The sequence below is a fragment of the Acromyrmex echinatior genome, chromosome 10 (genome assembly GCF_024713525.1).
Source record: "Acromyrmex echinatior isolate Ae372 chromosome 10, ASM2471352v2, whole genome shotgun sequence".
NCBI lineage: Eukaryota > Metazoa > Arthropoda > Insecta > Hymenoptera > Formicidae > Acromyrmex > Acromyrmex echinatior.
In genome coordinates this window covers 12,182,569-12,201,726 of record NC_141861.1, presented here as the reverse complement: position 1 = coordinate 12,201,726, position 19,158 = coordinate 12,182,569, and the positions used below count along the sequence as shown (strand labels likewise).

Genomic DNA, 19,158 nt, shown 5'->3' with positions numbered 1-19,158 from the left:
GCATTAGCGTGTAGCCACAGATATTGATGCCCGCTAGATATTGCTTGCGTAAGTGCAAACGTGGTCTCTCTCGTGGTGACAGTGTAAATAGTAGGTGCCGTTTGATTAGTCTTAGGAGTTAGTTTACTCGCTTGTCCTTCATACAAAACGTCGTAATAGCTGAAGTGACAACGGTACCGTTGACCAAAAGATCTCACCTCTGTCGGTGTCAAGACACTCTTCGGCCGTAACCTTGTAGCAAGCCGGAAAGCAGGATGATTTCGTGTGAGTTACGGCGGATGGGGGCTTCGAAGTCTCGCAACGTTATCCTAACCGTCACCTGCACGACGACGCTGTCCCATGTTCCATACGGGTCGCTATACTGAGTATCACTGCATCGTTCATCCACAGACGTGTATCTGGCAAGAGTGACGCTCCGGGTAGAAGAGCTATTCGGTTTTAGACCAGAAATATAACCGTCTCTTTCTCCTAAATCGATTGTACCGATGAATTCTTCGGCAGTTGCTAGCTGCTGTCTCTTGCAAATACACTCTCTTCCCGCCATGCGACTATCGACATGAGAGTGCACCTCGCAATAGTATATTATGCGATCGATCTTGATCTTGCACTGGATTACTCTGGTCCTGTCAAAATCCAAGAGCTGGAGTAACTGGACGTGGGTATTCTCGGTGATGGGCTCGATGTTTTCCAAGTCACAGTTCCCTATATCTAGCAGGGATAAAGACGTAATATTGAGACTGTGGCCCCCGCAGTCGTAGTCTACCAGCCCTTTCGCTGATGGGGTGAAAAACGCGGTGACGATACTGAAAATGATTGTCCGTCCGTCCATCTTTGGATACAGCAGCTGCCAGACTAATGTATTGGTAGTTACCTTTGTGTTAGCTTCTTCTACTGCGTCCGGAGTGGAGGGCGTTTCTATCAGGGAAGTACGCCCCGATGTAGCGTAATTGCTTTAATTTGTCGCTATGTATTATGCCAGTCCTATTGCTATCTATCTTAATATTGTTCCTTAGAATTTCTAAAATTTCATGCAGCCCCGTATATTGATCGGCGAGTTTCCCTTTCACGGGTTTAGTAAATAAACTTGGTCGCCGCTTGAGGGTTCGCTCTCTTATGATAATAATGTTTCGATCGTTGTTTTGCCTGAGTGAGATTTTCGTGAGCAATTTCCTGCACGTCGCGGAGTCGGTTGAACAGTGAGGTTAGATAATCCACGTATGTGATGTTCAAATCGCTTGGTAGAACTGGATCGTTGATGTTCAAGTCAAACACTAGTTTGTGTGGCGTAAACTTCGTACCTTCATGTACGCTCGTGTTATACGAAAACGTTGCCAACCTCAAATGTTCATCCTACTCGTTGTTTCGATCTACATACTGTTTAAGATATTCCCAAAGTACATGGTGGCTTCTCTCGATCGAACCATTTGATTGAGAGTAATATACGGTAGTCTTAAATTGTTATCCGAAATTTGCGTACTATCGCGCGCATGAGGGCGCTTATAAAATTTGATCTCTGATCCGTGAGAACGGCCTTAGATGTGCCATAAATACAAATAAAATCACTCACGAATGTGTTAATCACATCGATGGCCGTGATCTGTTTTAATGGTATAGCAAGGGAATATTTATTAGCAAGTCTTGTATTGTTAGTATGTACGCGTTTCTCGAGTCTCAAGTAGCGGGCTCATGATATCCATAGAAATTTTTTCAAATGCTGCGCCGGAGTGTCCGTTAGAACCATCAGTTGATGAGTTTTTATGCGCACGAGTCTTTTCAATTGACAGTTGCTACAGTTTTGTATATAACATTGAATATGTCGGCTTTCATATTTGGCCAATGATATCATTGCTTGACGTTCAAATACATCTTTATAATACCTTTATGTCCACCCGCTGCGGAGTTATGGTATTCGCTAAGGATTCGCCGACCGGAGGTGTCATGATTTGGTTGGTGCAAATTGAGATTTTTATATCATGATTATGAAATGTATCATCTAAGATATCTCTGATTCTATGCCATGTCATTCCATTGATATCACCTTTACAAATAGAGATCGATGGAAGTGAGCTCGCTGATTACATCTAACAGCGACGAGATCGCTTCCACCATCAGTTGCCTTCCTGTCACCTCCGATATGCGCTCGCCAATTATTACGATAATGTATCGGTTCTTGTCGCTAATTAATTTCGCACATCCGAGAGTGGCGTTTTCGATTCGCGGGAGTCGCCCTTGCTCCACATGCGCGCTCCTCCGTCGCAAGGTTCGCCTGTGTGGTGAAAATTACAAGATTGTCTTTCCTCATAAGGAAATTATCAGGCAGTTCCCGTATATTAAAACGCTGATGGGGAACGCTTGAAGTATCAAAATAAGGAGCATCGCTGTCGTCACTACTTTCGTCAGCATTAGTATTGTTCGCTTCGGGGGTTTCATTATATAATACATAGAAAAATGGTTTCTATGTCGCTACGGTTATCTCGTAGGAAACCCTCCGCAGGCGGTGCGGGTGTATTTGTTGAGCTCGCGTCTTTGTTTTGGATTACAGGAACGAGAGTTTTATGACGATCTGTTTTTTTCTACGATTTCGATCGTTGAGAAATCTATCATAAGATTTCTGAATAAGGTGCATTTAGGTTCGTTTTTCCTGTAAATGATATTATATTCGTACTCGGCAAGTTTAAGTCGCTAACGCAAGAGACAGGAAGTAGGGGCTTTTACGGAATGCAGCCAGGTTAAAGGTTTGTGATCTGTCACAAGGTCGAATTTATGCCAATATACATATGATCTGAAGTGGTTCACTATACAAGTTCGCTGTACACTATCAGTCAGAAGTTCTTTTTCAATTGTAGAATAATTTTGTTTGGCGAAATTCAGGAATCGAGAAGTATAGACAACAGATCTTTATCTATGGGACCTTGACTGAGTATTCCTCCGATTGCATATTTTGATGCATCAGTAAGATTAGAAATGGCTGCGTAAAATCCGGATACTGCAAGAGGGGTTCCGAATACAGTAAGATTTTAAGAGAAACAAATTCTTGTTCCTGCGTATTGGTCCATTCAAAATCTACATCTTTCTTCAGTAAATTGGTCAGTGGATGAGCTATTTTAGAGAAATCCGAAATGAACGCAATAATATCCTGCTAGACCTAAAAACTGTTTAACGCTTTTAGAGTTGTGCGGTACCGGAAAGTTTTTTACCGCGTGAATTTTTTGTGGGTCCGGTCTAATCCTGTTCTTGCCGATAATATGGCCCAAATATGCGCAGGAACTCGCACTTGTCAGGCTGGAGTTTTAAATTCGCCTTTCGTAATCTTTCGACTAGCTTGTTAAATTTAATTTCATGTTCGCATAGTGAGCTCACATACAACACGATTATCCAATATACAATCCAAATATACGATTCCTTGCAGGCCGAACAGAACTTGATCTATAAGTCGTTGGAACGTCGCGGAGGCGTTCTTCAGACCGAATTCGGTTAAACTGATGGTGTCCGTGGAGTTGAGAACGTTTTCTGCTTGTCCAGCTCATGCATCGATATGAAAATCCGATAGGAAATTGAATATGCTAAAATATTTTGCACTGCCTAGCTGATCAAGGATCGCGATAATGTTGAATAGTGGATACGCGTCACCGATCATCTTTTCGTTTAATGCGCGGTAATCAATTACCATCAGCCAGCTTTTATTACCCAGTAAATCAGGTTTCTTGGGGACTATTGAGAAGGGGGAGTTGTAGGGGAATCGGAAGAAAAGATGGTGCCATTGTCTAGAAGAACTTTTATTTGTTTATTTATTTCCTTTTTATGAATTGGAGAATACCAGTATTGTTTAATATGGACAGGATGGTTATCAGTGGTGTTTATTTTATGATGAATGACATTCGTATAGCCAATATATCAGATGGTAGTTGGAAAAGATTGTTGTGTTTATTTATTAATTTATTTATGTGCACTGTTTTCTCACTATTTAGGTGGTCGAATCGTAGGAGAGGTTTTATTTCTTCTGCACGTTCGTCCCTAGAGATGATTTTCGCTGCGACTGAAACAACTTGAAATGGTCATTTTTTTGCGCTGTTCGGTTCTTTGTGCCCTAAGACTGAAGCACGTCCTTCGAACAGCAATACGTTGCTCGATCGGTCATCAGAGACAATTTCGACCTCTTGGATCATAGAAATTTCTATTTCCTGATCGATTTCACTCGCGTTGATTACGCTAATAAGAGCCCTACCGTTATGATTGGCTACTAACGCGCTACTTAAATACACATTTTCGTGTATATTAATTCGCGGGACATATCCCTCCGATAGTTCTGAATTAGCAATTCGCACAGGAATAGTGAAACGAGATCTAAATGGAATGATTACGGTATTTTATTGAATAAAAGGTATTGTAATCTCTCACCATATAAAAGATTTTTGTACGAAATCAATTTTCGTGGCGTCACATAAGAAATCCGATCCTAGGATTTCTTCTTGGGAAATTAAAAAGTCGTTCTTTACGACTTGCAAGGTTACGGCGTGTCCCATAAATCTTATCTTGACCGACCCGAGAGTTTTTATATTTTCATCGCTTATTCTACTAAAGAGAATCGACTGCTGCGTTCGAACATACGTCTCGAGATGCAAATTGCGCACTTTTATTAAGTTTAGCGCGGCACCTATATCAACTATAAATTCCGTTAGCTGCAATAAGCCATCCATGGCGGAAATGACAACGGTGGGTGCGTGGGAGAAGTCACGAGGATTTATATAGGACTGCGACACATCGCTCGCGATGTCGTCTGATTGGAGTTCGATCACGCGACCGGATAATTTTCCTAAATTTTCCCCGCCTGAGATTCATCCGTCACTCTCGACGGTTGTTATATTCACAAATAAAGTTCACAGTTAAAGTTATATTCATACTTTCGACATTGTTCGATCTCATGGTCCGCGTTCTTACAGTACCGACACCATCTGCTAGGGCAGTCACTAGTGTACCGATTCGCGGGCGCATTATGATTGGAGAGACAGTTTTCGCGCGAGTAATTCGAGTTTCCTCCGTTACTGCATTCCTTTGGCGATAGATCGAGAGTTCTTGTGGCCCTTCGAACCGGCGGCTCGGGGAAATGCATCACTGCGTCGCAGGATCGAGTGAGCAAGCGTATTGGATTTAATGAAGCTTGTCCCTGCGGGGAATTTTCGAGCCGCGATTTAGGAGCGTATCGCTGTTTGTCAAGCTTTTCTCTTTTCGCTAACGCTTTGACGATTACGAATGCTTTGAAGGAACTTGTGTAACACTCGGGGCTCAATTGCAAGCTGTACTGGAATAGTAGTTCATCACAAAACGACCTTGCGGTGAACCTATCGATTTCGACGGCAACCTGAGGGGCCAAAATCTCTCTCGAGCGGCGCTCAGCATCGAGGATCGCACCTGAGGTCTTTTACTCGGCTAATGTAATTAAACTTATGTTCGTCCCTCTTAATATAGATAGTACTTAACTCCCTGCGATGGTCGATGGTTTTCGCTAAGCCGAAAGCTTCATTTAAAAGATCGATTAATTGCGTAATCGTTTCGCATGGTTCATCCTCTACGGCATAGTACACTTGACCGCGCAATCTGTTTATTAATAATCTCGTAAGGTTCCTCTCGGATAATTAGAAACCGGGTTCGATCCAACCTGAGGCTGTGATACCGGTACGGAATTCGCGGTTCCGGATACTGAAGGGGTTGCGATTGATTTTGTCCAAATTGCCGATTAACTTTTGAGATACGAGCACTAGATATAGCAATTATGGTCGACTCTGGTCGTTCCACGGTTGCTCCCCCGTTCCTCCCAAATATACTAAGAATCTTTCCAAGATTCTAGGGCACTCGGAGCAACTTGTGACCGTGCGAAGGATAACAAGTATCAAAGAGCACGCGTGGCAAGTCTCAAACTGGAGTAACCGAGGTGGACGTAATGTCGCAAAATCCCGGAATAATTCTCCTTTTCGTGAAAGGGTAACAAGTAACAAGTAGTATAACACTCAGTGCATTTAATTGTCCCGCTCTCCTTATGCTGATAAAATAGAGCACAACCACTATGGAATCACGCGATGTAAGGATTAACCACTAGGAGTCGAGCATCAATAGGAGCGCGCGAACGCGGGAATACAGGGCACATTCTCTGCGGTTCATTCATGATGAGGTTTCAATTAGCGAAAAGTAAAATAGTAACTTTGTTACCTTGAGATGGATGTTCAGATGGATGTTCTGTGATGTTCCCAATTGTCAGCAAGAAGGAAGAGAGGTGATTGGAATACCTCTGTTGCTTCCTAGGTGAGTCCGGCTGCTAATTTCGATCGCACTAATAGCCACGCGCGATCGCTTTTCGTTTGGCAACGAATGATTATATCGTCAATGTTAATAATTAGTGAGAAGGGAATAATCACTAAACACACTTTAAGATTAAGTATATATTTTAAAACGATTCATATCAGTACATTGATTACCGGGGTGATAATTAATTCTAAAAATAAAATTTTAAAATTATCGGGCGAGTGAGAGTGGTTCGCAGTAATTTCGTTTTTTTTTCAGCTCAACATTCGAGCCATCTTCAGCAATGTACGATCATTATTATGTGTTTCAAACGGTCTTTGTTTTTATAAGTATCATTGTTGTATCATACTTTTTAAAGTCTTACTATTATAAAAATTACTTACGAATGAAGATGGTTTTGCATTAGATATTTCACACTGTACAAACGAGTTTCTTTCATTACGTTCATATCGTATTAATGACAGAGTGGATTGTTGCATCTATGAAAACGATGATGGCTGAAAGGAAGTTAAATAATATATGAAATGTTCCTTTTATATATATATATATATATATAATATATATATATATATATATTATTAGGTGTACAAATAAGTTTCCGCCGTTTTTAATCAAAATTAAGCATTTATTGTGAAAGAACGATACACATACGATAATGTTTTATTGAAAGTATTGTCCATCGCTAGCCACTACTTTTTGCGTTTGGCACGAATCTTCATTCAATAATGCTTACAATTCCGCGTCTTCCTACACTTTCGGCCTTCCGCTACGTTCTTTGTCTTCGACGTCAAATTCATCGTTCTTAAATTTTTGAAATCATTCACGACAACTTCTCTCACTTAAGGCAGCCTCACCAAATGCTTCTACAAGCAATCGATGATCCTCAGCTGCAGATTTCTTCAAATTAAAGAAGTAAATCAAAAGTTCCCGCAAATGACGCTTATTCGGCTCAAAACTCGGCATTTTCGCACAAAAAAAAATATATGATGCTGATACAAAATCGCTAGTATTTCAAGATTATGTTGTTAACAGATGTCCAACCTTACAATATATGTTTTACATCAGACAATTTTAATCATAGCTTGCTAGTGGCGCCGTCTTTTGTCAAACGGCGGAAACTATTTGTACACCTAATAGAAGTACAAATTAGTTCGGTCCGTTTTCCAAAAGATGGCTCCGGCTGTTGTGAATGATTCATAGTGACAGCTGATTTTGGCGTTTTCAGAGAGGTTAGACATCTGCTAATAATATTCAGTTTATATCGCTTTGAGTTTCATATAAAAACCTTGATTTTTACTGTGTTTGAAATGTCGAATTTTGTGTTAACCAAGCAGCATTTGCGAGAGGTTCTAATTTTCTGCTTTAATTGGAAGAAAAGTGCAGCTGAAGCCCATCGAATGCTAGTCGAAGTTTATGATGACATTGTTCCAACTGATAAATCATGTAGGGAATGATTTCGATGTTTCAAGGACGGAGCATTGAAAACAAGCCTCGCTCTGGACCAAAAAAATTCGAAGACAAAGAATTAGAGGCATTACTCGAAGAAGATCAGAGTCAAACGCAAGAGGAGCTTGCAGAATCATTGGGAGTAACTCAATAAGCCGTTTCTGCATGATTAAGAGCCATAGGAATAATTCGAAAACAATGAAATTGGGTGCCTTATGAATTGAAACCGAGAGATGTTAAAAGGCGATTTTTCATTTGCGAACAGCTGATTCAAAGGCAACAAAGAAAAGATTTTTTGCATCGGACTGTGACTGGAGATGAGAAGTGGATATTCTACGACAACCCTAAGAAGAAAAAATACTACGCTAAGCCCGACCAATCGTTGCCATCGACCTCAACATCAACACCAAAGCCGAACATTCATAGTTCGAAGATCATGCTCTGTATCTGGTAGGATCAAAAAAGAGTGTTGTTTACTATGAGCTGCTGAAACCTGGCGATTCCATTACGGGCGATCGGTATCGGCTATAATTAATTCGTTTGAGCTCTGCATTGCGAGAAAAAAACGGCCGGAATACGGGTAAAGACATGATAAAGTTATTTTTCTTCATGACAACGCTCGGCCTCATGTCGCAAAAGTCGTAAAAAAATATTTGGAAACGCTCAAATGGGATGTTTTACCGCACCCGCCGTATTCTCCGGACATTTCTCCTTCTGATTACTGGTTATTCCAAAAGATTTGGCAGCACGATTTGGCAAGTCACCGGTTCACTTCTCCAAAATTGGATCGCCTCCAAAGACGAGTCATTTTTTCGAGATGGAATTCGAAAATTGCCTGAGAGATGGGAAAAAGTAGTAGTCAGCGATAGACAATACTTTAATTAATCTGTTCATTCATTTTGTTTTGAAATAAATGCATTTTTGAACACAAAAAAACGGACCGAACTAACTAAACTAACTAAACTAATTTGTACTCATATATATATATATATATATATATATATATATATATATATATACATACACTCTTGTTCAATTTCATATTACAAATGTATAGTATTTACACGCATTTCTAATCCACTGTTGCTGTGCGAGAGCGCACCGCGCAAAAAGATTCGAGTGAGAGACCAGCGCACGGCTGGTATGATACACGACAGTAAAGAGAACTCAGTTTCTTTGTAATTTAACAAAAGAATTTTCTTTAATATGCACAATTACAAATTCAACAAATATAATTAATTAAATATTAGATTAACAGAATATTAAATGCGGTCACCTTTTCCAATACAATTTGGAATCACGGTGATGAAAATTCTCGGCGATTTTCTCGGCACTTCTCGAAAGATTCGTTTTATAGCGATTTCACTAAGCGGTTAGCACGGCGATTTTACGAAGCGAGATTATGACTCTAAGAACTCTAAGAACTTTTTCGAAGTAAGTAGGAAGACGGCGAGATCGAAGCATTTATTGCTTTCGGCCTGAGCTTTCTTTTTTGGGAAAAATCCAATAAAAATTTGCCACAATCGTAATTATTACGTGGCATTAGGTGTACAAAATTGATTGGCGCTTTGGATTCTTTTCTAGCGACGTTCAACGTAACAGTCATGCGCGACAGAAAATCCGTGCGTGGGATTGGTGACAGCGCGTGACGTATTCGTCGGAGCGCGGCGCTCGCGTGCGCGAATTGAATCGTTCTAGAACTTTCGATTGTCCGTTGCCGGTAACGACAACTTGTTTGCGTGTAACGAATTGTTTTTAAAAAGAACAAAGAACGACGAATTCGATGATTTTAACGAGGATTAAGATCATGCTCGAGATGAAATCACGAGCTCAATTTATGCATGCGTTCAATGACAATTAATGTCGGTCGACTGAAAGAATTCTTGCTTTTCTTTCGAATTACCGATCTCAAACAGTTGCATAAATTAAACTGTCTACTTACAGAGTTGTATTCCATCTAAAAATAAGTAGTAAATTTTGTATTCAAATTTTGTATTTCAAATAATTTACAATGTATGAATATATATGTTTGAATATATATTGGATCATCTAAAAAATATCCGCGATACTTTGTCACTAGATATATGACCATCAACACACACCTAGTGATAAAAAACCGCGGATACTTTTTAGATGACTCAATATATTGAATATAACTATTTTTTAAGCTATAATATATTAGAAGCTCAAATATGAGATATATGTTAAATATATCAAAATTTAAATGTGTCACGTAGTAGATACATGTTCTAAATATATTAAGGCAAAAATATAAAGACTTTCTTAAATTAAAATGTTCTATACATTTGTATTAATATTGTTACAATATCATAATGGTTATATTCATTTAAAATAAACTAGTTTATTAAAAAAAAATAATTTTTTGCATATCACTAATGTTATCATCATATACACAGTGCGACAAATATGTTCCCGGACAGGGTTCTGAAAATCATAATTGAAACAACAATATGCATATTTTTTGGTTTTATTATTCAAAATATTCTCCTCTGGCTTCAATACACTTGTTACAGCGATTCAATAGTGATTCAAATGCATGTTCTAGCTCAGTTTGCGGAATTGCCTCTAGTGCCTGTGTAGAAGCTGATTGGATGGTCGGAATATCATCAAAAAAGCGTCCTTTCAATTTCAATTTCAATTTTGGGAATAATGAGAAGTCGCAGGGGGCCAAATCAGGTGAATACGGTGGATGGTTTAACACAGAGACACGATTTCGAGTCAAACATTGACGGACAATCAATAAAGTGTGACTCGGTGCATTATCATGCAACAAAGACCAATTTTCTGGATCACGATATTCGGGGCGAATACGATGAATTCTGCCCATCAATCGCTTTAAAACTTCGAGATAATATGCACCAGTAATTGTTTGGCCAGTTGGAACAAACTCTTTGTGGATAATACCTTTGCTATCAAAGAATATGATGAGCATTGTCTTGATTTTTGATGGAACTTTTCGTACTTTTTTTGCTTGTGGTGAATTTTTTGACTTCCATTCCGCACTTTGACGCTTAGTTTCTGGATCATATTGAAAGCACCATGTTTCATCACCCGTAACAATTGATTTTAGGAAGTTTGGATTATTTTTTGCAACGATGTCTCGCTGATTTTTGATCGCTTCTTAATGTGTGTGAAACAAACTTCGCACAAACCTTCGTTTTACCCAAATCTTCATGTAATATGGTTCGAATCGTTTCTCTACTGATATTTAAAGCCTCCTCCATCATTTTTAGTGATGCATTGCGATCATTTGCAACAAAATCACGTACTTTTTCGATCATTTCGGGTATTTGAACCAAAATTGGCCGTCCTGATTTTTTGTCATCTTCAAGGGTCTCTCTCTTCCAAAAAACGCTTATGCCAATCAAAAACAGCTGTACCTAGACATTGACTGCCGTAAACTTATTGCATCGATCGGAATGTTTCTGATGCACTTTTACCAAGTTTTGCGTTAAATTTAATCACTGCTCTTTGTTCCATATTAAAATTTCTACCTCGACCAAAATCTTGTTTAACATGAACTGTCATATCTTCGTTATATGTCAACCAAAATGAATGAAACTTTGACAGATGATAGCAAAATGTTCAACCTTTAAAATGCATGTTTGAACGCACAGATGTCACCACTGGTTGCTGAGATGTGGTTCATGTCCGGGAACATATTTGTCGTACCGTATTTCATCATACATTTCCTTTTGTGCGGACTTTTCTATAAAAGATTGGATGTTCATACACAAATTGATTTTTTTGGTAATATTAGAACAAGTTTTGAAATCATGTGAAAATAAAATATGTATATAAACAAAATATAAAATATATTAAATAAAATATATACTTTATTATAAAATATATACTTATAAGATATGTTCAAGTAAAAGTCTGTAATAATTCTTATAAAACATAAAATTAACCTTCTTGTAGTAACAATCTTCTCTAAAAAATTTAAATTGTCAAATAGAATTCATTTTTGTTTTCCTGCCCCACTTCTTGTTTCATTTTCTCGTAATTGCCTCTTTTTGAAGCATTGACGAAGACATGTCCAACGTGTTTGACAATCTGAAACTACATAATACATAAAATATTGTCATCATCATTCATAAATTGTAATATTAGATATTTATACATAACATTTCAAAAAAAAATATTTTTAACAAGAAGAGTATAAATAAACATCTGATCTGAATGTTAACTTTTGATACTAATACATATGCTAGCAAAAGACATTAATTGATTTAAGTAAATATGTAATTAGAACTATTTAAATAGTTTATTTATATTAAATAGTATTATAAGTTAATAAGTTAATAAAGTATATTAAAAAGTAATATTTAATATATGTACTTAGTTATTGAAAAAATTATTTAAAAAACATATTATTCAGTTAAATTGTAATGTACATACCTGAAATTCCTAAAATAGAAGCCATCTCTGCCCATGCACTTTCTTTCATGATAGTATCTCGAAATTCTTTAATCTTTTTATCATAAAGAAATGGTCTAGATTGAATCAAATCTATTAAAAGCTCGTACCCATATTTTCGATCTTGTGTCAAGTGTTTTGTATCAAAGTCGTCTACATCTTCAAAATTACTATCCTCCAGTGAATCGTGAAATTTTTTTTCTGGCATAATCGTGATTGAATGTCATGTCTTTTAAATTGAAATTCGCCAAAACTAAATTCACGAATGAAAATATAACCTCAAAAAATATTAGTCAAGAAGGCACAGAAAGCAGACAATAAAATTCCAACGCGGAAAATTATTCCTATTTCCTGTGCCACATTTTTTGTCTCATGAACTTCATGCATCTTTATAGTGGTACGTTTGTATTAGTATAGATTATGTCCGATGTTATCGAACTTATATCCCGAAGTTCTCATTGGATGGTGCGTAATTCCCTGTTCCCTATTGCGAGAGGATTGCCCTCGCCAATGCGAGTATTATCATCCCTTAGAGCCTTTTAGGAAAACCGGGAAAAGAATGGTGAAGAAGAAAGAGAAGTGATAATTCATTTAACAATTTTTATTTTTATTCCCGTTGTTTCAATGCTCGCAACGCGGGGCTTCTCGGTGACCTTGGTTGGCCTTGTAAGGACTCTGATCTATCGAGGGCCTCAACGTATCCGGTGGAGGATGGCAAGGGATCTCCCTTGATATTCAGGGTACTGGTTCCGCGACTGGCTCGGCGATGCGAGGTACCCAGAGGAGCCGTGATGAATGGGGGCTCGAGGGAGACTGACCCAGTCTCGAGTACTAGGGTCGAAATTCCCGTATTGATGCAGTACTTTTATGAGCCGCCGTAATTAGCGCTTCCTCCGCGTTCGATCTTGGCATCTACGGTGACGATAAACAAAATTACTGGACGTCCGAGAGAGAGAGAGAGAGAGAGAGAGAGAGAGAGAGAGAGAGTGTGTGTGTGTGTGTGTGTGTGTGTGTGTGTGTGTGTGTGTGTGTGTGTGTGTGTAGCGTGAAATTAACCGATATAATTGGGTTGATAATTGGCGTAAAATGAAATAATGTAATGAAATAAAGCCTGCGAGGAAAAAAGGGGAGGAGGAGACAACTTCTCCTTTCTTTTTGGCGGCGAAAATGTCCTTATTCGAGGAAGCACGGGGGTAGTTGTGATAGGAGCGGAGAGAAGTGGACGCCCAAAGGTAAGCCCAGCCCTAAGTGAATAGGGAAGTAGTATGGAACGACCCCGAGTAAGAGCGCGCCAAAGATAGAGAAGTAAGGAGAGTCAGGCGCTCAAGGCTGATAGTTAAGGAAGTGCCTTGGAACAGCCCTGAGATAAAGACGCGCTAAGGCAGGAAAAGAGGAGGCGAAGCGAGCCGAGCGCTCACGTGACGCTCTGGATCAGGAGCGTCTCTATACCAGAAATATACTGGAAGCGCATCTTTCACCAAATTATTATTAAAACATGTTTTTTATTAAATAATTTCTATTAACATAAAATTGTTAATTTATTCATTGTTCTTTAATGATATACTTATATCTTAACGTAGTTTTCTAATACAGGGGCAAATCAATAAGTATCCGTGTTAGTAATGAAAACACAAGCTTTTCACAAAAATTTTTTTTATTTTTCAACGTAATCCCCTTTTAGAAGAATACACTTTTCCCAACGCTTCTGCCATTTTTTTAATCCCTCAGAGAAATATTAGGTGTTGGAATTAATTCGTAGCGTTTTTTAATGAAAGAATGTTATTTATTTCACATGAGCATTAAAAAATACATTAATGAAAGTACTTCCCATCACTTGTAAAACGCTACGAATTAATTCCAACACCTAATACGATTTGTCAAACTCTGCAAAATAGACCTCTGTTTCGGCGATGACCTCCTCATTCGACATGAATTTCTTTCCACCGAGCCATTTTTCAAGTTTGGAAACAAGAAGAAGTCACAGGGGGCTAAATCCGGAGAGTACTGTGGATGTAGCAGCAATTCGTAGCGCAATTCGATCAATTTGGCTGTGGCAACTGCGGAGGAGTGAGCCGGTGCATTGTCCTGATCGCAGCATTGTATCGGAAAACACGCTCACTACGAATTGCTATTAAATCAAGACTATTGCATGAATCACTCTGAAATTTTGTATGGCGTCGTTTGAAAGATGGTAGTACACGATGGTAATGCCAACTTGCATCAGCAACGTCGCCTGTCTCGAAACACGGGTACTTATTGATTTGCCCTCGTACACTACATAATTATGATAACGTACATTTCGACAATAGCTTTCCATATCACCCGTGAGGTATTATTGTAAGATGCGTTTTTTTTAATGTGATTTCCACCAATAGATCTATTCCACAAAAAAGAAGAATGAAATACTCGAATGTGGCCTGGCAAGAAAGCAAAATTATATATCATATTACAATTGTATAATTGTATAATTTTGATTCTTTTTTTCTATTCTTCTTTTTGTGGAATAAGCCTGGGGAAATCACATTTAAAAAAATGCATCTTACAATAGTACTTCACGGGTGATGTGGAAAGATCTTGTCGAAATACATTATCATAATTATGTAATATATTAGAAAACACTACGTTAAGATATAAGTATATCATTAAGGACAATGAATAAATTAACAATGGAAATTTTTATGTTAATTGAAATAAATTATTTAATAAAAAACATGTTTCAATAATAATTTTGCGGAAGGTGCGCTGTCAGTATATTTCTGGTATAGGGACGCTCTTGAGCTAGAGCGTGAGCACTCAGCAGCTCGGCCGCCGAGCTTCGAGCGGTAGTGAAGATCACTCGTCGGAATCAGCCCGAAATGTGCAAATCTTTGGGAGCATTGCTTTAAAGATATTAATACATGGGCATAATATTCATATTAATACTAATAATAATATTAAACAGTAATGTGAAAGATTAAACAGCACAATGAAAGGAACGGGGAACAGAGAACAGAGAATAAAAATTTCAACCTATCAGAAACTGCATATTCCACTATACATGATTTCTGATAGGTTGAAATTCTTATTCTCTGTTGTGTATTCCTTTTATTTTTAATTTACTAATAAGTAAATTAAAAATAATAATTGATTAAATACTATATGAAAATTGTATAATAATTGAATAATTACGTATGGAAAAATAATATATTGCATGAAAATTTGTAATTAAATGTGAAATTGTAATTTAATAATATACGCACGCGCGCGCGCGCACGCGCACACACACACACACACACAGACAGACAGACAGACAGCAGACAGACAGAGACAGACAGACAGACAGACAGAGACAGACAGACAGAGACAGACAGACAGACAGACAGACAGACAGACAGAGACAGACAGACAGAGACAGACAGATAGACAGACAGAGACAGACAGACAGACAGACAGACAGAGACAGACAGACAGAGATAGACAGAGACAGAGACAGACAGACAGACAGACAGACAGACAGACAGAGACAGACAGAGACAGACAGACAGACAGACAGACAGACAGACAGACAGATAGAGACAGACACACAGACACATAGGCACACAGCACACATACACAAATGCATACTTTATTACGAAAATACTTTATCGTATACAAATATAATAGTCTACACAATATAGCGTCTCCGAAAAAATTTGATCTAATTTTTTAGTAAAACTTAATTTTATTATATAAGTTAAAAAATTCACGTGGTTATCAATTTAAAAAACAAGATACAAAAAGAGCATAAAGAACTACACCACAGGTTATAATTTGTGATATTTACTTATTATTATATTAATTAAAACATTAAACGTTTCGGCCACAATCTGGCCATCTTCAGTAATACAATAGTCTTCATAAACCGCAAAAATACATTTAGTTGAAATTAAATTCAACAGTCCATTGTTGTAATAAAAATAACATGTTCTTTTTAGTGTGAAGATGCTTCGTACAAAATGTTATAACGCCCATAGTCATATCAAGAAGTGTAGAACAAGAATTTCCAGATTCTGATTAAATTAAAATTATATGTCATTAATTTCTCTTAGTCGAACATAAAGAAATATAATCGTTACCTGTTTTACAGCCAAAAAACTGAGCGAAGAATATCAAATGACACTTTTCCACAATAAGACTTTCTTCGTGACATTATGTGTTGTTTGTTATATCGCGTATTATACCACTATTTATACGCCTGAGTCAAACAAATTAGAAATTTCTAGAGTTATTATTGAAAAGAAAAAGAAATCTTACTTAAGAAAAGGAAAATAAATATCTGGCAGACTTTCCGTGTCACTTTGTTTATTGATACCTCTTATTTGTCTTTTTATGTGTATCATTTCGGAAATTCTTCTTTTTATTAAAGATTGTTCCTTGTCTAAAACTTTTATGTTTTCCTAATCTAACTCATGCATCTCGTTCAAACGGTGACGTGAAACCACTGAAACTTCGGAAGGTGATTTTCTTAAATCCGCTTTATGTTCTTTTATCCGAGTCTTTAATTTTCTTTTTGTTTGGCCTACATACGACGATTCACTTTTTCATTTACTGAAATTTTGGAAGAATAAAGGTTATATCGATTCAAGTTTATACAAAAAATTGAAATTAAAAAATAGAATTAAGACATTACAAAATAGAAGTAAAAAAATGTAATAAAGAAAGTGATTCTAAATGTTAAATTTCAAAGAAATTTCTTGTGGTGCCGTATTTGAGCAAAGTGTCGGAAAAGTTCAAAAAACTCTCACATGTTCATGATTTTAACATAGCGTACAAACCCATGAATAAAATGAATGCATTTATTAAGACGGGGAAAGATTCTTTGTCCAGGGATGACCAATGTGGAGTTGTCTACAAAATCGATTTGTTTAAATTGTGAATCGTCGTATGGGCCAAACAAAAAGAAAATTAAAGACTCGGAAAAGAACATAAAGCGGATTTAAGAAAATCACCTTCCGAAGTTTCAGTGGTTTCACGTCACCGTTTGAACGAGATGCATGAGTTAGATTGGGAAAACATAAAAGTTTTAGATAAGGAACAATCTTTAATAAAAAGAAGAATTTCCGAAATGATACACATAAAAAGACAAATAAGAGGTATCAATAAACAAAGTGACACGGAAAGTCTGCCAGATATTTATTTTCCTTTTCTTAAGTAAGATTTCTTTTTCTTTTCAATAATAACTCTAGAAATTTCTAATTTGTTTGACTCAGGCGTATAAATAGTGGTATAATACGCGATATAACAAACAACAACACATAATGTCACGAAGAAAGTCTTATTGTGGAAAAGTGTCATTTGATATTCTTCGCTCAGTTTTTTGGCTGTAAAATAGGTAACGATTATATTTCTTTATGTTCGACTAGGAGAAATTAATGACATATAATTTTAATTTAATCAGAATCTGGAAATTCTTGTTCTACACTTTTTGATATGACTATGGGCGTTATAACATTTTGTACGAAGCATCTTCACACTAAAAAGAACATGTTATTTTTATTACAACAATGGGCTGTTGAATTTAATTTCAACTAAATGTATTTTTGCGGTTTATGAAGACTATTGTATTACTGAAGATGGCCAGATTGTGGCCGAAACGTTTAATGTTTTAATTAATATAATAATAAGTAAATATCACAAATTATAACCTGTGGTGTGGTTCTTTATGCTCTTTTTGTATCTTGTTTTTTAATTTTATTAACCCTTTGATCTACTTTTCTCTTACAAATTAAAAAAAGTTAAGCTTTGTACGAACGGCTCTCACCCATGATACTCATGTTTGGCCCGATTTCCTTATCACAAGTCTCACACGATATTGTAAGCGAAAGAATTAATTATATTTTATAGGAAGGAGATCCAGCGCTAATCTAACCTAACCTAATCTGCAATTTCAACTTACTGAAGGCAGCCATATTCCTGGTTGGAAATCGACACATGCGCACTAAAAATTGGAGACCATATAAAAAATTCAGTGTCCATATACTGTATATACTTATACTGTGATCACACCCTCTATTCCGCAGTCCTATAATGCCCATGTCATACTACGCATTGGAAACTAAGGATTGCGAATTGAGGATTAGAATTAAAACGAACTGGATCAAAATTAAAACTACCTGATTGGTTGAATTCTAATCTTTAATTTGCAATCCTCAATCTCCAATGTGTAGTGTTACCCGTATTTACAATCAGGCCTTATATTTAAGACTGAATTATTTCATTGACTGCTGAGCATCTAAAGATAAATTTAAGGAAGCCTTCAGTATAAGGTCTGACTATGAATATAGGCATATGACACGGGCATTAGGCCGGAATCAATCTATGCATTGAAGAATGAGATTGAAAATTGAAAATTTGAAGTTTGACCAATCAGAACAAAAGAAGTCAAAATTCTTCATCTTCATTGATGAAATATTTCAATCTTTAATCTCAATCTTCAATGCATAGTCTGATTCCGGCCTTACGCACCTTGTGATTTCATCCTGCGCGTGCGTTGATCTGTATGCATTAATTTGACGCCGTATATTGCCGCCGTATGTATGAAACTCTCTTCTCTTCTCTCAAGTTCTTTCCTATGATGCCGGAAACAATCAGAAGTCTGTAATTCATGTAAACGCGAATTGCAAACAATACCTACACATGATAAGTGAAACGTGTTTTTATATAGCATAATCAACAGTGTATCGCGTTTCGGAGACAGGTATGACATATCTTTAAGTACATCATAAACATCGTGATAAAAGAATGATGGAAATTGTCGCGCGCACTGAAAAAAATTCACGATAACATAACGGATATTACCTTTTAAAACTGACATTTTCGAGAAAGATCAAATAAAGCATATTAGAATATTAGAACACGTATCTAGGCTCACGTATGTCAAATCGTATCGGTTATAATTGTAATCATTTTATTTATACGCCATGTACATCATCTCTGTACAAAAACAATCTTGATGAA

The 19,158-nt window shown here is 37.1% G+C and overlaps 3 protein-coding genes across 4 annotated transcripts in view; 1 reads left to right on the top strand and 2 right to left on the bottom strand.

The window, feature by feature from the left end:
- Window positions 1-19,158, top strand: part of sl (small wing phospholipase C gamma 1) — a 71,860-nt gene that overhangs the window by 43,815 nt on the left and 8,887 nt on the right. Inside the window, exon 2 of the mRNA XM_011053306.2 lies at window positions 18,046-18,898. The gene's annotated coding sequence lies outside the window, so the exon portion shown is untranslated. The remainder of the gene's footprint in view (window positions 1-18,045; window positions 18,899-19,158) is intronic.
- On the bottom strand, window positions 19-971 carry LOC147908352 (uncharacterized). Its single transcript, XM_087410426.1, has one exon. It carries the CDS (start codon window positions 827-829, stop codon window positions 209-211), a length of 621 nt encoding a protein of 206 aa, XP_087266552.1. The 5' UTR covers window positions 830-971; the 3' UTR covers window positions 19-208.
- On the bottom strand, window positions 10,216-18,098 carry LOC105144420 (uncharacterized). 2 transcript variants are annotated; one of them, XM_087410813.1, is made up of 3 exons: window positions 17,963-18,098; window positions 12,166-13,095; window positions 10,216-11,826 (listed from the first exon to the last, which is right to left on the bottom strand). In XM_087410813.1, the coding sequence occupies exons 2-3, from the start codon at window positions 12,389-12,391 to the stop codon at window positions 11,726-11,728; spliced, it is 327 nt and encodes a 108-aa protein (XP_087266939.1). In that variant the 5' UTR covers window positions 12,392-13,095; window positions 17,963-18,098; the 3' UTR covers window positions 10,216-11,725. The 2 variants fall into 2 exon arrangements, with proteins under 2 accessions (XP_087266939.1, XP_087266940.1); XM_087410814.1 differs by having other exon boundaries at window positions 10,216-11,820.